We start from the raw sequence: 14,298 nt of genomic DNA, 5'->3' as shown, positions 1-14,298 counted from the left end.
GACGGACGGATGAAACGAAGGAATTGTCTGGAAGTTTTAGAGAGGAGGATAACTTGCTCGGGGATGCCCCGGAGCATGCAAGGAAGGCAGGCGGTCGTCGGGTCCGCGGTGTTATTAGCCGATACACGAAAATTGGAAGCCGCCGCCGGCGCCGCCGCGCCGACGGAGAAGAATCTCTTCTACTCGCTCTTTTCTTGTTCCTTATTGCCGCGCTACACCGCGCCGGAGTTCTCGAACGAGCTGAGGAGGTTGTTCCTTGTTCGTTGCTCATTATGCGATCCGTGACGTGTGTACACGCATCGTATAAATGCGCTCTCGGAACGGATCGTCGTGACAGATCCGGGCGATTACCTCCCTCTCTCATCGTCGGGCTGCCGATTATCCCTTTCAGTCGCAGTCGCGGATGCTCAGCGTTCCGCATAAAAAATTTCTGTCTCCTAGCCTTACCGCAGTTTATTTACAGCTTCAAATGATCTTTGTTACTTCGTATAACCCAAAAGATCTTCAGTCGATCACCGATTTTATATTCGACATATTGGATCCGCTATTTTGTATTTTCAAATGATCAAATTCCGACTTCAGATTCGCGATCAGTGACCCCAAAAACCCCCGAGTAACTATACCGAGAATAACCCGAGATGTTAGAGCCGAAATATCGAGTTAAAAAATGTGTGACCGAAAGGGTTGAAACCCCTCGGCTACCGATAAAAATTGAACGACCGACTACAAACCGCGGGAAGAACCATTCCTGCGCGGTACAGATACTCGCGACGGCGTATTGTAACTCCAACGGATAATGACGCACCCCTCGTCTTACGTAGAGAGAGAGAGAGAAAGAGGGAGAGATAAAAAGACCTCTTTAACTTTGATCTTATTAAGACCTAGACCCAATCCCCATCTTCTCATACCCAGCTTCCTACATCGCAGATATATTGTGGCGTATAGAAAGATATACGATATGTACGAAATGGACGTATGGCTCATATTTCGGACAATAATTTTATCTCGAGTGTGCAAGATAGATTTACCTACTTGTTATAAATCCTTGCACTGCAATTAAGCTGCGGTTATTTATTCCTGCATATTTTTGTCTCGCATGCGTTTTGACAATTTATATAACCGAAGTGCGACCTAACAGAATTATCAGTCTAATGCCCGGATAATAATAGCCTGCACACGCTATTCAATTATCATTTCTACAATTATAACGATCATTTGCTATATAATGTTATTTAGACGATGCGATGATAGGAAACAATTTCTATGTACACGAATTAGCAACCTATAAAGATCATATTATTTCTCATTTCCCTCGATCTCTCGTCGAAATGTCAATCGTCAACCGTATAACAGCTTTGAAAAATCTGACAATTTAAAGAATTCCACGACGTTGCAATTCTGCACCATCAATTACGATCCGGAAATTTGGCAAATGTTCGACCAGGGGCTTAATTGGAAAGTAGAAACATGAAAAAAGAAATACTCGATGGAATCATCAAGTTCGAATCAAAAGCGCCGGAGGCTTATCGAGGCGGAGGGGGGCGGAATTGAAGTCGGACTGTTCAGCCATCGGGTTGAACCCCTGCATGTGGTGTAAAATTAAATCTTTCGTAGGTACGACGGGTTATACATACACAACGTATACATTAGCGTGGGTCCGTCGTTAACCTTTTTTTCTTTAATGTGCCACTTGAAAAATGTTTAGGGGGCGCTATCAATTATTCTTATATTTTTTTATTTATTTTTATACGCACACCTTACGGACTTGTACGTATATTGGTTTATTTTTTGTTCAGTATTTGTCACAGGTTTTTCGAGTGGCACTTTAAAAGGAAAAAAATGGACCACCCTAATAATACATGTACATACTTGTGCAGAAGCAAGAAGTTTACCGTAACAGCTCGATTCCCACGATACAGATACACCTATCCATCCGTATGCGTTGTGTAGGCGTGTGGGTGGGTGGGTGGGTGGTAACTATTAGGTAAATACGTATACCTACACAAGCGTGCGGTACCGATTCACCTCCCTAATTCCTACGCTCGGGGGGTTACTTGGCACTGCACTCATGGGCGGGGTCGTCAATGCCGAAATAAATGGTGCTCTAATCTTCCCGCTCTCGGAGCTTCGGTGTTATGCTGCTGTAGTCAAGGCATAGGGGGGGGGGGGGGGGGAGGTTTATGGGCCGTATAAAGGAGGAGTTGGTGGGACGAGCTCTGCGCTTATACAGGTATGTACGTAGGTTACACCAGGCTATACAGACATACGCCTGTGGCAAAGGTATTTAGGTACGTACCTACATAGACTTCTACGCGAGAAGAAACTGGTAAACGGAGGTGAATACAGAAAGATGAAAACCGCAGACACCCGTGTCGATGGTATTATAAGGTACCTATACGTACTTTTTAAGTACATAGACAGGTACACGTGTAACTTCGTCTACGTTGCGTTCCGTTCCGTTTCTCAAATTGGTTGGCGCACGCGAACCGTCCAGGTAACTATATCCGAACACCGTGATGCGGTGCAGTGACGATAATAACAATGATGATGACGATGACGATGATGATGATGATGATGATGATGACGGGGGCGCCACTCGAACGACCCCCGACGGCGTCACTCGAGCTACAGTCCTATACGTGCCTGCTCTACACAGGTTGTTGTACATCGGGTACGTGTACGTAGATGCTGTATGCCTGCCTTCGGACGGCGTTGTACGTATCATTTGGACCCGGTATTAGGAATAATAACGGCTAATAGTTAATAGTAGTGCGATAAACGCAGCGTAAACCTTGTATACTACAGCACAAACAGTTAACAGTTTTCTTAGATCTAACCTTTCTCATACCTTGTATCCAATTTTCTCCATTTCTAACGCAGGGAGTGCGTGTCGGATCTTTTTGTTTTCCTTTCAAGCTGAAGCTAGTAATATTATGGCAATGAATTACTTTTCGGAAAAATCGTTACTTCGTAATTGCAGGTATGTCCGAAATGCGGTAAATCGTTGTCAAATAGTCATCCCCCCACCCCCAACGCGTCGTTACGTTAACGTTTCTAACTTCAGCCTTACGTTTTCCTCGCGTTTCTTTCTCAGTATCGATCGAAAGCTAGAATAGTACGTTAGGTAACGAGGCAATAAAATCCCAGATTATTCCCGCTTGTGGGTTTATCGTCTCATATTTCCCGCAAACGCGTTAAGAGGGAATAATGTGCTACTTTCGTCCAGCTTTTTCGCGTTGACAAATTTAGCACTATGGTTGACTCGGGAATAATATTAGTCGTTAGGTAAATCGCGATGTACGATCTGTTCCGAGAAAGTGACACATCGACCCTGGCTCTGGGGATACGAAATATTGTTGTTAATGTCAGTATGGACGATGGGCGCTGGGCGAGGAAGGGAGTCAGGGAGGTCATCGGTATGTGCCGGAGATCTGAGCTCGGCGCGGGTGGGTAATACCTTTTTTTGTACCTACGTTGGTATGTCGTAAGTATATATACGAATGTGAATACAGGATATTCCAGAGGCGACGCTCCTTCGTCACGTTCGCGCGAGTACGCGCGCACAGAGAGCCAAACGCAGCGCGATGCGGATGACGATATAAACCTTTTATAAAATACTCGTCTGACGAAGTATGTAAGAAGTTCGTTCCGTACCGCGATGGCGTGAAAGAAGTATATGAGATAAAAAATGAAAAAAACCAATGTCTCCGCAGGAAGGGGCGGAAAGGCAAGGGAAATAATGAAAATAGAAGATGAGAAAAAAAAAAGTGGCAATAAAAGAAAAATATGTCTGCGGAGATATGCGCGTATTTACAGTATAATACCTGTGAAGAAGAAGAAGAAGACGCGCAGTCAGTCAAAGGGGAGGTGGTGAAAGTCATAACATTGTACAGGCGTATGACGGTAACATTCGCCCTGCAGTAACAGGTATACGTACAAAATACGCGTCGATGTGTGGATGGGTCGGATGTAAAGTTATAACGTACGAAGATAATCCGAGGCACGTGGAAGAACGGCGGCGTGCGTCGCGGATGGAATACGTTATGTAACTTTTATATATACGTATATACGTGTTCGTTGTTTCGTTTTTACACACACGGACACACACACACACACATACGAATACGGTAGAGTATGTAGAAACGGAGGATAAAAGATGAAAGATGGAAAATGAAAAATGAATTACGGACAATGGAGAAGAAAAATATACTGCGGAAATGTGCGAAATCGCTTATATGTGTATATTATGTACGTATGTTGTGTATATAGTGCCACGTGCGCTGCGAAATGGATATTATACCTGTAGATACATACACGGGTACATACTTATACATTTATGTACCTATATATGAGTGTAATACAGGTGTATGTAATATATAGTGTGCAGGGACGCGAAAGCGGCCGAGGGAGAGAAGAAGAAAAAACTTGAGAGCACTTGAAACAAAGCGAAAACGATCACCCACGAGGGCTGACACTCGTCTCACCTTATGTACAACTTCCTTCTTTATTTACCCTTTATGCCATGTGCTGCTGCACACCGCGGTTTCTCTCTTTTTCTCTTTAACTCCCGATTTCGAAGCTCTTGCGCGGAAAGCACTGTGCAAACAATCGACGCTGTACTCCAGAAAACAATGATCTTTATAGGTTTTTTTTTTCGTTATTATTATTATTATTTTTTTTCATGAAAAATCAAACGTCACAGGTACGCGGTGTTTGAACATTAAAGGTATGAATTAAAGAGGTACAGGTTTGGACGAATAAACGCGCCAAAATATATTAGCCCTATAGTCCAGTCAAAATAGGTCTGAAATAAAAACGTTCGAGAATAGGAAAATTTTAGATTTGTGCTTTTTCCTAGAAAACTAATACCGATGGATGAAAAACTACTTGACTATCGTGTAGAGCGGAAAATTCTACATCGAATTATTTACAGATATGTCGGAAACTAAGTCGGATTAACAAATTAAGAGAAATGAAATAAATGATTTCATCAAAAATCCCCAGATCTTGTCGATAAGTATAATTTCTTCTTTCCTAATTTGTTAATCGAACTCCGTACGTTCCAACGTACGAGAACATAATTCGATGAAATAGAATTTTCCGCTCTGTCATACGATGGTTAAGTTATTTTCCAACTATTGATGGCAGTTTTTGAAGAAAACGTAAAAAAAAACGTCAAATTTAGCTGTTTTCTGGAAACGCCCGGCTATACAGCTCAAAAATGTTTTGAGATCTGAATTTCTGAGGGTCGAAAACCCCTTTACACAAAACCGTGCAGCCGTATTCCGAATATTTTTTATTCAGACCTATTTTTACTCGACTATAAACAACTGCACCAGGGAAAAACGCCGGCAAATAAGGTAAAAGGAAGAAGAGATGGAAAAAACAAATGCGTCAAAGTGCGTCACGGGTTGCCCTCGGTGTGTGGGAACCGGAAACCGCCGATTTCGATCTCTGCGGGTATATGTATATGTATATATGTATATTTATACGTATTAGGTATACCGTAACGTATAACGCACGCATACGCGTGCATACTTATACACAGAAGACAATGAACTAACGAATCACGCGATTGGACGTAAAAATTACCGAGGGCTTTTTAGCTTTGCTTTAATGTTTGTATACCTATATTGCAGTGGCAACCACACCGGAACGGAACGGATTCAAACCCTCCCCGGGGGGAAAATTTTGTCTACGAACTTTTTACCACCGGTCGAGGAATTAGCTGTAAATTGCTGCGAGGTGCTTTTTTTTTATTTTTTATCCTTTGCAATATTTCACGAAACCGCGTATGAAAAAATTCATTTTTCTTCTCAGCCCACGGTATTTGTACTTGGCCGTAGGTATATAATAATATTTCAAGCGATAAATTATTCACTGTGTTCCGCGTTTGCATGCCTGTACATATAATATACAGGCATACACCTATGTACACGTGGTATATTATTATACATATATGCATAAGGTTGAAATTTGCAATTTTACGGAAAGCGCGCATACCTGCATATACCCCCATGTACGTACATGTACAGAGGCGTATACGTCTCCCTACGTAGGTATATGTATACAAGTGTCATTGCTCGGCGGTGCGTAAAACGAGCGTCGTTTATACCAACCTTGCGACGCGGTTGATGTTGGGGATGAATTACTGCGCGTAATCTACGAAGCGAGTTTGGAGGATGCTCTGCGTGTTTACGTCTCTCTGCGCCTCTGTGCGTTCTTGTAGTGATAAGACATTCGAGGAAGAGACCGAGACAGACTTTTTCCCCATCCACGCCCGGCCGCATCGTACCGGTAGCGAAAAATTTTATCCATAATTGGTATTGTAAACCACGTTGCAATTTTACAGAGTACCAACCCAGGACAGGAGCTACTCGACCGGGTCTTCAGGCACCTAAATCTCCTTGAAACTGCCTACTTCGGCCTACGCTATCTGGATCACGAGAATCAAACGGTAAGAACTTTGATCATAGATCTTTGGCGTGGGTGTGGTATAATCGTTGCTTTGATCTGCAACGCATGTTGTCTTGTTGCGTGAATAATTGTTAGTTTAGCTCGTAGACAGCGGTAGCTGTGTACTTAATTGATTTACGACAAATTCATTCCAGTGGAATAAAATAGCATGAAGAAATAGTGCACTTCAAGGTGTGCAGGCTTGTACGTATAGCCTTGTCACGACATTTAATCTCGGGAATTTTGCCACCGGGCTAATGCTGCTCGTTCGTTGATTATTATTATTATTATTATTCACCGGAAACGTCTGACGATTTTAATATCCGGTATATAACATATTTCGGAGAAGTTCGCGTAGTCTTCGGACCCGCAGATTGCGGGATTCGATAATTAATATAACAACGTTTGTACACTGTAGAGATGCATGGTGTTCGGAGGTCGATATTATATGGAATTTCCAACTCTTGGTGATTATATCGCATCGCGATGTTTATAACCATACACTTGGATTTATTTGTTCTTGTTTTTTTCTTTTTTTATTGAAATTTTAAATCTTTGGCAGTACGTACGTCACACGGCAATATTTTTTTTATATAAAAACGAATCGTCAACTTTTCCCCTTGCGATTAACAAGTAATCTATTATTTCGTTGTTTAGCAATGGCTGGACCCTAGCAAAAAGATCGGCAAACAGTTGAAAAATCAAGGTTCGGGGAACGGCGGCGATGGTAATCCGGATGTACACACCCTTTACTTTGGGGTGAAATTCTACGCCGCTGATCCGTGCAAACTTGTCGAAGAAATAACCAGGTAATTATATCGCTATATACAATACGCCCCTCAGACTTTGAGCAGTATAAAATTTTGTCCATAACTCGGGCAAAGAGGCTGCAGGCTTTGAATATTACAAGTACACAATACAAGTGCGTAATCTAATGTGCAAAATTGCACGGGGATCGCGAAGCCGAGATTTAGGCTGAAAATGGCCTCCCGGGCCAAGTTTTGGGTCCATTAACAGCTTTACGGTATAATTAAAGACGGGTCGTTGTTACTGTGATTATTATTTAAAAGCGCGCCTGCGTCTCGTTTTCCTCGTTGTGATGATAAAAGGTGCCGTTGCTGCTGAGGGTCTTTGGGCTGTAGGTTGAAAAAGAAAAAAGAAAGAAAAACGCGGGCACTCCTACGAATGAGAGAAAAGGAGACGGAATATACGCAGCGTACAATCAGGTGTAGGTATGAGGCGCTGAAGCGCAACGTTGACATTTTTATACTTCATACTCGTGGTGAACGGAAAGGGATTAAAAATTGGTTAAAAATTAAAGAGGGCTCGGAAGAAGCACGACGACTATCCGGCAGGTATGTTACAGGTACACACGTACACTCTCGCCGCGGGGCTAAAGTCGATCTATATGCAAATGCCTCGTCCCTACGGCTCGATCATACGTCGAGGTAACGTCTAGACGTGTGTGATACACCATCGTGAGCTGCACGCGCATGCGTACGTACGCACATACCTCGGGACCTTACGGAAAAGGAAGAAATACTTTTTTTCCTCTTGTTTAAAAAAAAAAAATGTTTCATTCGACAGCGAAATAAAAAACAAGATTAACTTTACTGCTCGAATACTTGCGTGAAACATATTGCTTGACATGATATTTCTTAGCTCACGTTTTTTTATCATCTGTAACTTTTCAAAAATTTAATCCCAGCATAAGTTTCTTTTCCTGAGATAATTAACCATTTGAGTCATAGTGGTAATTATATACCACCTATTTTATATATTTTTTGGACGTTTAAACGACTTTGAAAACATATTTCTTTGCAGTTTTTTTTTTGCCATTTCTGATAGTATACTAATAGATTTTCAATACTCGAGAGTAATTATCGCGATGTGATGTAAATTATTGTTGTTAGAAACAAAAGGATTGAAAAAAATCGTGAAAATTGAAGTAATGATTCATTTCCGAGAAAGTTACCCGTATACACGTATAAATATTTTGCATAAATTATAACCTTTTGGGGTCGCTGACTACCAATCTGAAATTGGAGTTAAAAAATTCAATATGGCGGACACAAATTTCAAACTCGATCGAGTCCGGAGAAAAAAACTCTGTTCGCGGGTTTTTGGGGTCGCTGATTACGAATCTGGAATCAGATTTTGTAAATTCAGTACGGCTAATCCAATCAGAGACCCCGAAAGCCCCTGCATAGAGTTTTTTGACCGTATTCGATCAAATTTGAAATTTTAGTCCGCCATATTGGATCCGTCATCTTGAATTTTTCAAATTTGATTGCAGTCTCGTAATCAGCGACTCCATAAAACCATAGAATACTATATTATTACAAAAGTTGACTCAGCACAATCATACGTGACTCAAAGGATTAAACGATTCAGTCGACAATCGTGATTCTTTCTCGATAGGACAATTTAGACGGATAATAATTATGTCGCTTGAGAAAATAATAGTGGGCTCGGATCGGTAAACGGGATAGTTTTTACTCTTTTTTTTTTAATATTATTTTTTCATCCATTTTCGAGGAAAGACTGCAGTATAAGTTAGCGATAGAATCGCGAGTTAGGAAATGCCTTGTACTCGTATATATAGGGATTTGTAGCAGCGAAAGAGAATCCGTCGAGTTTTGGACCGTAGGTATGAGGTAGAGATAGGATATAGGATGTAGGATACAGGTATAGGTATAAGCTGTAGATGCAGAGCATTACAGGGATGGGTGGAAGGAAGAAATATTTCGTATTTGGCCCAAGGCTTAAAGGCTTACTCACGAAGCCCGCGGTGGTGTGCCGGACCCTAGCAATTAAGTCCGCAGACCAATTACTGACCCGAAAATGAAAATTATAGAGCCCCTGGCATTCCGGAGGTTTAAAATCTACCATTTTGACTCTTTCCTCCTACAAAGAACAAAATCTCGCCGGTTATTACAACCTGCTACGTATTTTAACGCGTATACAATACGCTAATGCCTTCAGTCTGCTTGTATCCTTACCTGCCTCTCTACAACCACGTACCTGTATGTACGTACATATTCGTCCGTACAAAGCTAAACGCTTCGGGCTCTCTTCGCTCTCTATACACGCGCTTATTGCGCTCTCCTCTCGCACTTGATATAATCCTCTTTCACGGACGTACGTTTTACATACGTTTGGTATCTGTAGGTATTCACACACGTGTATTGCATCCGTATATAGCCACAGTTTCGCCCGGAGGCTTTGACTTTCAGGTTGTTATTATTATTATTTTAAACATTTTTACAATTTCCTTTATTTTTATGTTATTAGTTTCTTCTTGTTTTTCATTTATTTCACATTTATCTTCTTCGTTTTTCCTACTGTTTCTCTCACTTCAATTATCCCGAGTATAATGATGTTCGGGCCTTCCGAAAACACGGGGGATGTTTTTTATACGATGATTTTTAGCCAGGAAACTAAATTGAAGAATTTCAAACTCTTCAGAAAGAAGTGTCACAAAAATTAAAAACATCGAATTACGTTTTAATCTTAATTATTTACACGGTATAGAAACATCGGAAAAACATATTCGTATATTTCGTTTCAGGTATCAATTCTTTCTTCAAGTGAAACAGGATATTCTACAAGGTAGACTTCCGGTGTCTTTCGATTTGGCTGCCGAGCTTGGAGCCTACGTTGTCCAATGTAAGATTACCGCCATAATTATACATGAAATATACACACACACACACACACACACACACACACCTATAATCAATACCATGATCTGTTTAACTTTCATCGGCAATTAGGCCGTCTTTGTATACCACAAGCTGCAATTATACAATTAGATCGAAAGCCCCGGCAACTTGTTATTAGCAACCTTAATTTTCCGTTGCGGTTCGATCGACGACGTCGTGATAAAAAATAATTAATTAAAAAAAAAAAAAAGATTGCCGCTTTTATTCTCTTTCTTTTCGTTAAATACGTCTTTTAATTCAACACGAGCCTAATTGTGACCGTACGACTGACGTCTAGATTAACGATCCGAGTTCAGATTTATACGTATCATTTGCACGTATGTCATTCGCACTTCCAGTTTTGCGTAATTTCATACCTTGTATAAAATCGTTTGAGAAATGTTCGCTCTCGTACTGGTTTTCAAATCAAGAATCTATAAAACCTTGAATAATCGTCACCTTTTTATAATATACGAGTTCAAGTTACCCGGAATACTCGTTCGCATACAATGTATGTATAACGTACATACATATATGTATATATATATATATATTAAATACTCTATCTTAAACACGTTTAGTAATTAGCCTCGCTTCAACCACTCTCGTATTATTTCTTTTGTAAACGCGTGACCGTGCCAATTAACCGGCCCGTTAATGCGAGCAACCTATCAGTTATCACCCTGCAAGTTTATACCGTACGGTAATAACGTTACCCGGGCTCAGAAATATAACATACAGGTAATACGAGTCCGTAATGACAAGGCGTAGAGAAGAATTTAATGGCAAACTATATGGGGTCATAGGATTTGACGAAAAGTAGGGAAAATAAAATTTTGAAGTGTTGAAAAAGAAGTGATAACTGAAAGGCAGAATAATTCCGGCGAGGTGCGGAACTCTTCGTCATGCTAATTGTGAAATTATCATTGTTTATCGACGTGAAAAGGGGAGTTGGCTTCCGTTTTGTACACGTTCCCATGATGATAATTCAAGCCGACTCGAGAAAGATATATACACGGTGACCCAGGACTATCGCCCCACAGGCTGTAACAAATGCGATTCTCGTAAAAATCTCTTTCTCCAATTTCAAACAGCTGTAATTCGCAAACGGCAAATTGACTATACGGAATAAAAAAACGTTTCAGTCGCAGTCGGAATACGTTGGTCGCCTGTGGGTGACAGTCCTCGATCACGTTGTGTGTGCACTATATATACATATACATGAGTTATATACACGGTATACATACGTGTACAGAAACGCGGAATAAATTGGGAGGCGATATTTCTTGTATAAAAATTTTCTTACTACATTGTACGTCTGATAATATGGGCATATCGCACGCGATATACGTTGTTACGTGGTGTAGCAGCATACGAGCTGCGATTTAATTATATGGGAGAACGCGTGGTTCCCTGTATACCTGCTTATATTGATATACGAACGAATTCTCACTCTTCGTTTTATTACCCAATTATAGCGGAACTCGGAGACTACGACACGAGAAGACATTCGACGGGTTACGTGACCGAGTTTCGATTTCTCGCCAATCAAACGGCAGAGCTGGAATCCCGAATCGCCGAATTACACAAAAGCCTCGTGTGAGTTGAGAGTTTTATTGAGTTGTTTTCGTTCCATTGCAGGTCAGCTATATGTGTAAATACACATATGTATAGGTATACTCATCGTTTACAGTTGACGCGGATTAAGCATTAGAAAAATTGTGTTATCGTACATTGATCAATTGTTATTATCCAGAGGTCAACTTCCTTCGGCCGCTGAGCTCAACTACCTCGACAAGGTGAAATGGCTCGAGATGTACGGAGTTGATCTGCATCCAGTTTTGGTACGTCCCAAAGACAAGTTTAAGCAACGGTTGTCGCGATAACCGAGTGCATTTTTTGTACGTGATAATTTTAATTTTTTCCCAACTCCGCAGGGTGAAGACAACGTGGATTATTTCCTAGGCCTGACACCGAGCGGCATCATAGTTTTACGAAATAAGAACAAAGTGGGAAACTACTACTGGCCGAGAATCAATAAAATCTATTACAAGGTAGGTAAACACCTAAACACCGTGCACATTTTAGTATAATTAACATCGCACGATACACGCGAATAGTAAAACTGAAAGCAGCAATATAAAAAGTAGTTACACGATAATATTAATACTAATAGCAGGTATATTTCGTGTGGTATTCAGAATGTTTTCTTATTCACCTTTTGAAAGTTTCTCTGCCCCGAAGATATATAACAATTAACGAGGCGGCGCGCTAGTTTATGTCAGTATGCCTATAATACTTGTTTCATGTATAGACATACCCACATATACGTGCAGAGTACGTATCTTACCTGCTGTTGAAAGGCTGCTGCGCTCCGCGCACAAGTATCGTGATTAAAATAATGGCACGTAGGGCAGGTACTTCATGCTCCGAGTGAGCGAGAAAAACTCCGAGGAGCGTACGCACGGTTTCGAAACGCCGTCCCGAGGGGCTTGCCGTCATCTTTGGAAGTGCTGCCTCGAGCATCAGGCTTTCTTCCGTCTTATGGCGACGGGGCCTCCGCCTCTGAGCCCGTACTCCCGGTTCCGTTCCTACAGCCCGCAATCCTCGGGATCCGAGAAGCACCACGGCGCCAGGATACGGAATCCCGCGCCCGCCTTTCAAAGGGCTCCCAGCAGACGCGCCCAGCGACGCGTTGTCGAGGGACAGGAAATGGCCGGACCGTTCGTCGAGGTTCCCGCTCCAAACGCCGTCTCTCATCCCGTACCGGTATCCAGTATTTCGACCTCGAACCTCGCCAACGGTACTCAACAAAACGATACTAGTCCCAGAAGCACCAGGAGCACGAGAAGCGCACCTTGGACCCAGAGTCAACCCAGGGGACTTTACACCTCGTCCAGTCCTCGGTCGGTCCGCTCCGCGGGCACCGCGCCGGCTGTAAGTTGCGCTTGGCATTTTTCTTGCTCTTGCTATTAGCCAAGGAACGGAATCCTTGCATCCTGTACGTTTCTCTGGATTTTTTTAGCTCCTGAGCAGACTCCAGCGAAGGAGTAGCTCAGTGGAGAGCCAGAGTTCGGGAGACAGTCACGGCCGAGGTGGTCACAGGCGGAGGAGTCACAGCCACAGCCACAGTCACCGAAGGCATAGTCGACACTCGGATTGCGAGTCGGAGTTGTCAAGGGGCTCGGATTCGCGGTCCGGGCATCGGAAACACCGTCGGAAACACAGGAGCTCTCGTAACTCGAGGTAACTACGTACGTTTGGTTGACAACCCGTTTCTGGGTGGATAAAAAAAAAATCATTCCGTAACTCGTATTATACAAGGCGTATCGCATACATACATATTATTGTTATCATACTTGCTTAGGCATGAACTCGTCGATTCGGAACCCCAGTGGAGAGAGGCGCAGAAGAGAAAGGGAGAGGGAGTTCAACGAGCTGTGGTAAGCACCTGATATTCCGATCAACGCGAACGGAGCAATTGAATATGAGGCCAGCGGGTGAAGATTAAGTAATTTCGAGCTTTGTTTTTTTTTTTCTTCTCTTTATTAGGTGGTGAGTCACACGGAACCGCGGAGAAGGCACAGGAGCAGGCACAGAAGTCCGTCCTCGTCTCACAAGCAGCATTTACCCGATGAGCTTCGAAAGTAAGATTGCGAAAAAGCGCGATAAATTGTGACCAAAATTTTGACTCGTCGGATGCCGTTAAGTGACTGTGTAAGTGGATGAAATTTATTCTTTCTAAAATTCTTTCAGGCACTTGGAGTTTGGCTTGATCGACACAACGGGAATGAGCGAGCAGCAGAGGCGAGAGATTCCGTACACTATCGTCCAGTCGTCTCAGTCGGCAGTACAGAATTCGCAGATACCTCCGATACCTAGATCTGAGGATGTCGAAACGACTGCTCTACCTAGGTACGATGATCTCAAGACAAGCTGCATACTGCACGGACCCCCTCCTATCGAGGACGAGACGGGATCCGTAGTCATTGTTTAAAATTTATATTTTACGTAATAATACACCCAGACGAGAATAGCCTTATCTGTTGTTTCGTTTTTACTCGTTTTTAATTGCATGTGTTTTTTTTTTTATGCATAAATTTTTTTCTTTTTGTCTCCATTTTTGTATCGATTTTTT

At 42.2% G+C, this 14,298-nt stretch overlaps 1 protein-coding gene across 8 annotated transcripts in view; it reads left to right on the top strand.

Annotated features, from left to right (window-relative positions):
- The window catches only part of LOC124187214 (band 4.1-like protein 4A), a 63,312-nt gene that overhangs the window by 47,105 nt on the left and 1,909 nt on the right, over nt 1-14,298 (top strand). For all 8 annotated transcript variants that reach the window (XM_046579592.1, XM_046579593.1, XM_046579595.1 and 5 more), the window contains 11 exons: nt 6,353-6,457; nt 7,114-7,265; nt 10,028-10,125; nt 11,639-11,759; nt 11,917-12,004; nt 12,098-12,214; nt 12,573-13,097; nt 13,186-13,406; nt 13,528-13,603; nt 13,713-13,807; nt 13,917-14,075. In XM_046579592.1, the coding sequence (XP_046435548.1) occupies nt 6,353-6,457; nt 7,114-7,265; nt 10,028-10,125; nt 11,639-11,759; nt 11,917-12,004; nt 12,098-12,214; nt 12,573-13,097; nt 13,186-13,406; nt 13,528-13,603; nt 13,713-13,807; nt 13,917-14,075 (1,757 nt within the window). The remainder of the gene's footprint in view (nt 1-6,352; nt 6,458-7,113; nt 7,266-10,027; nt 10,126-11,638; nt 11,760-11,916; nt 12,005-12,097; nt 12,215-12,572; nt 13,098-13,185; nt 13,407-13,527; nt 13,604-13,712; nt 13,808-13,916; nt 14,076-14,298) is intronic.

The sequence above is a fragment of the Neodiprion fabricii genome, chromosome 7 (assembly GCF_021155785.1).
Source record: "Neodiprion fabricii isolate iyNeoFabr1 chromosome 7, iyNeoFabr1.1, whole genome shotgun sequence".
Taxonomy (NCBI): domain Eukaryota; kingdom Metazoa; phylum Arthropoda; class Insecta; order Hymenoptera; family Diprionidae; genus Neodiprion; species Neodiprion fabricii.
The sequence above is the reverse complement of the archived record's forward strand: the minus strand, read 5'-3'. Positions and strand labels throughout refer to the sequence as shown.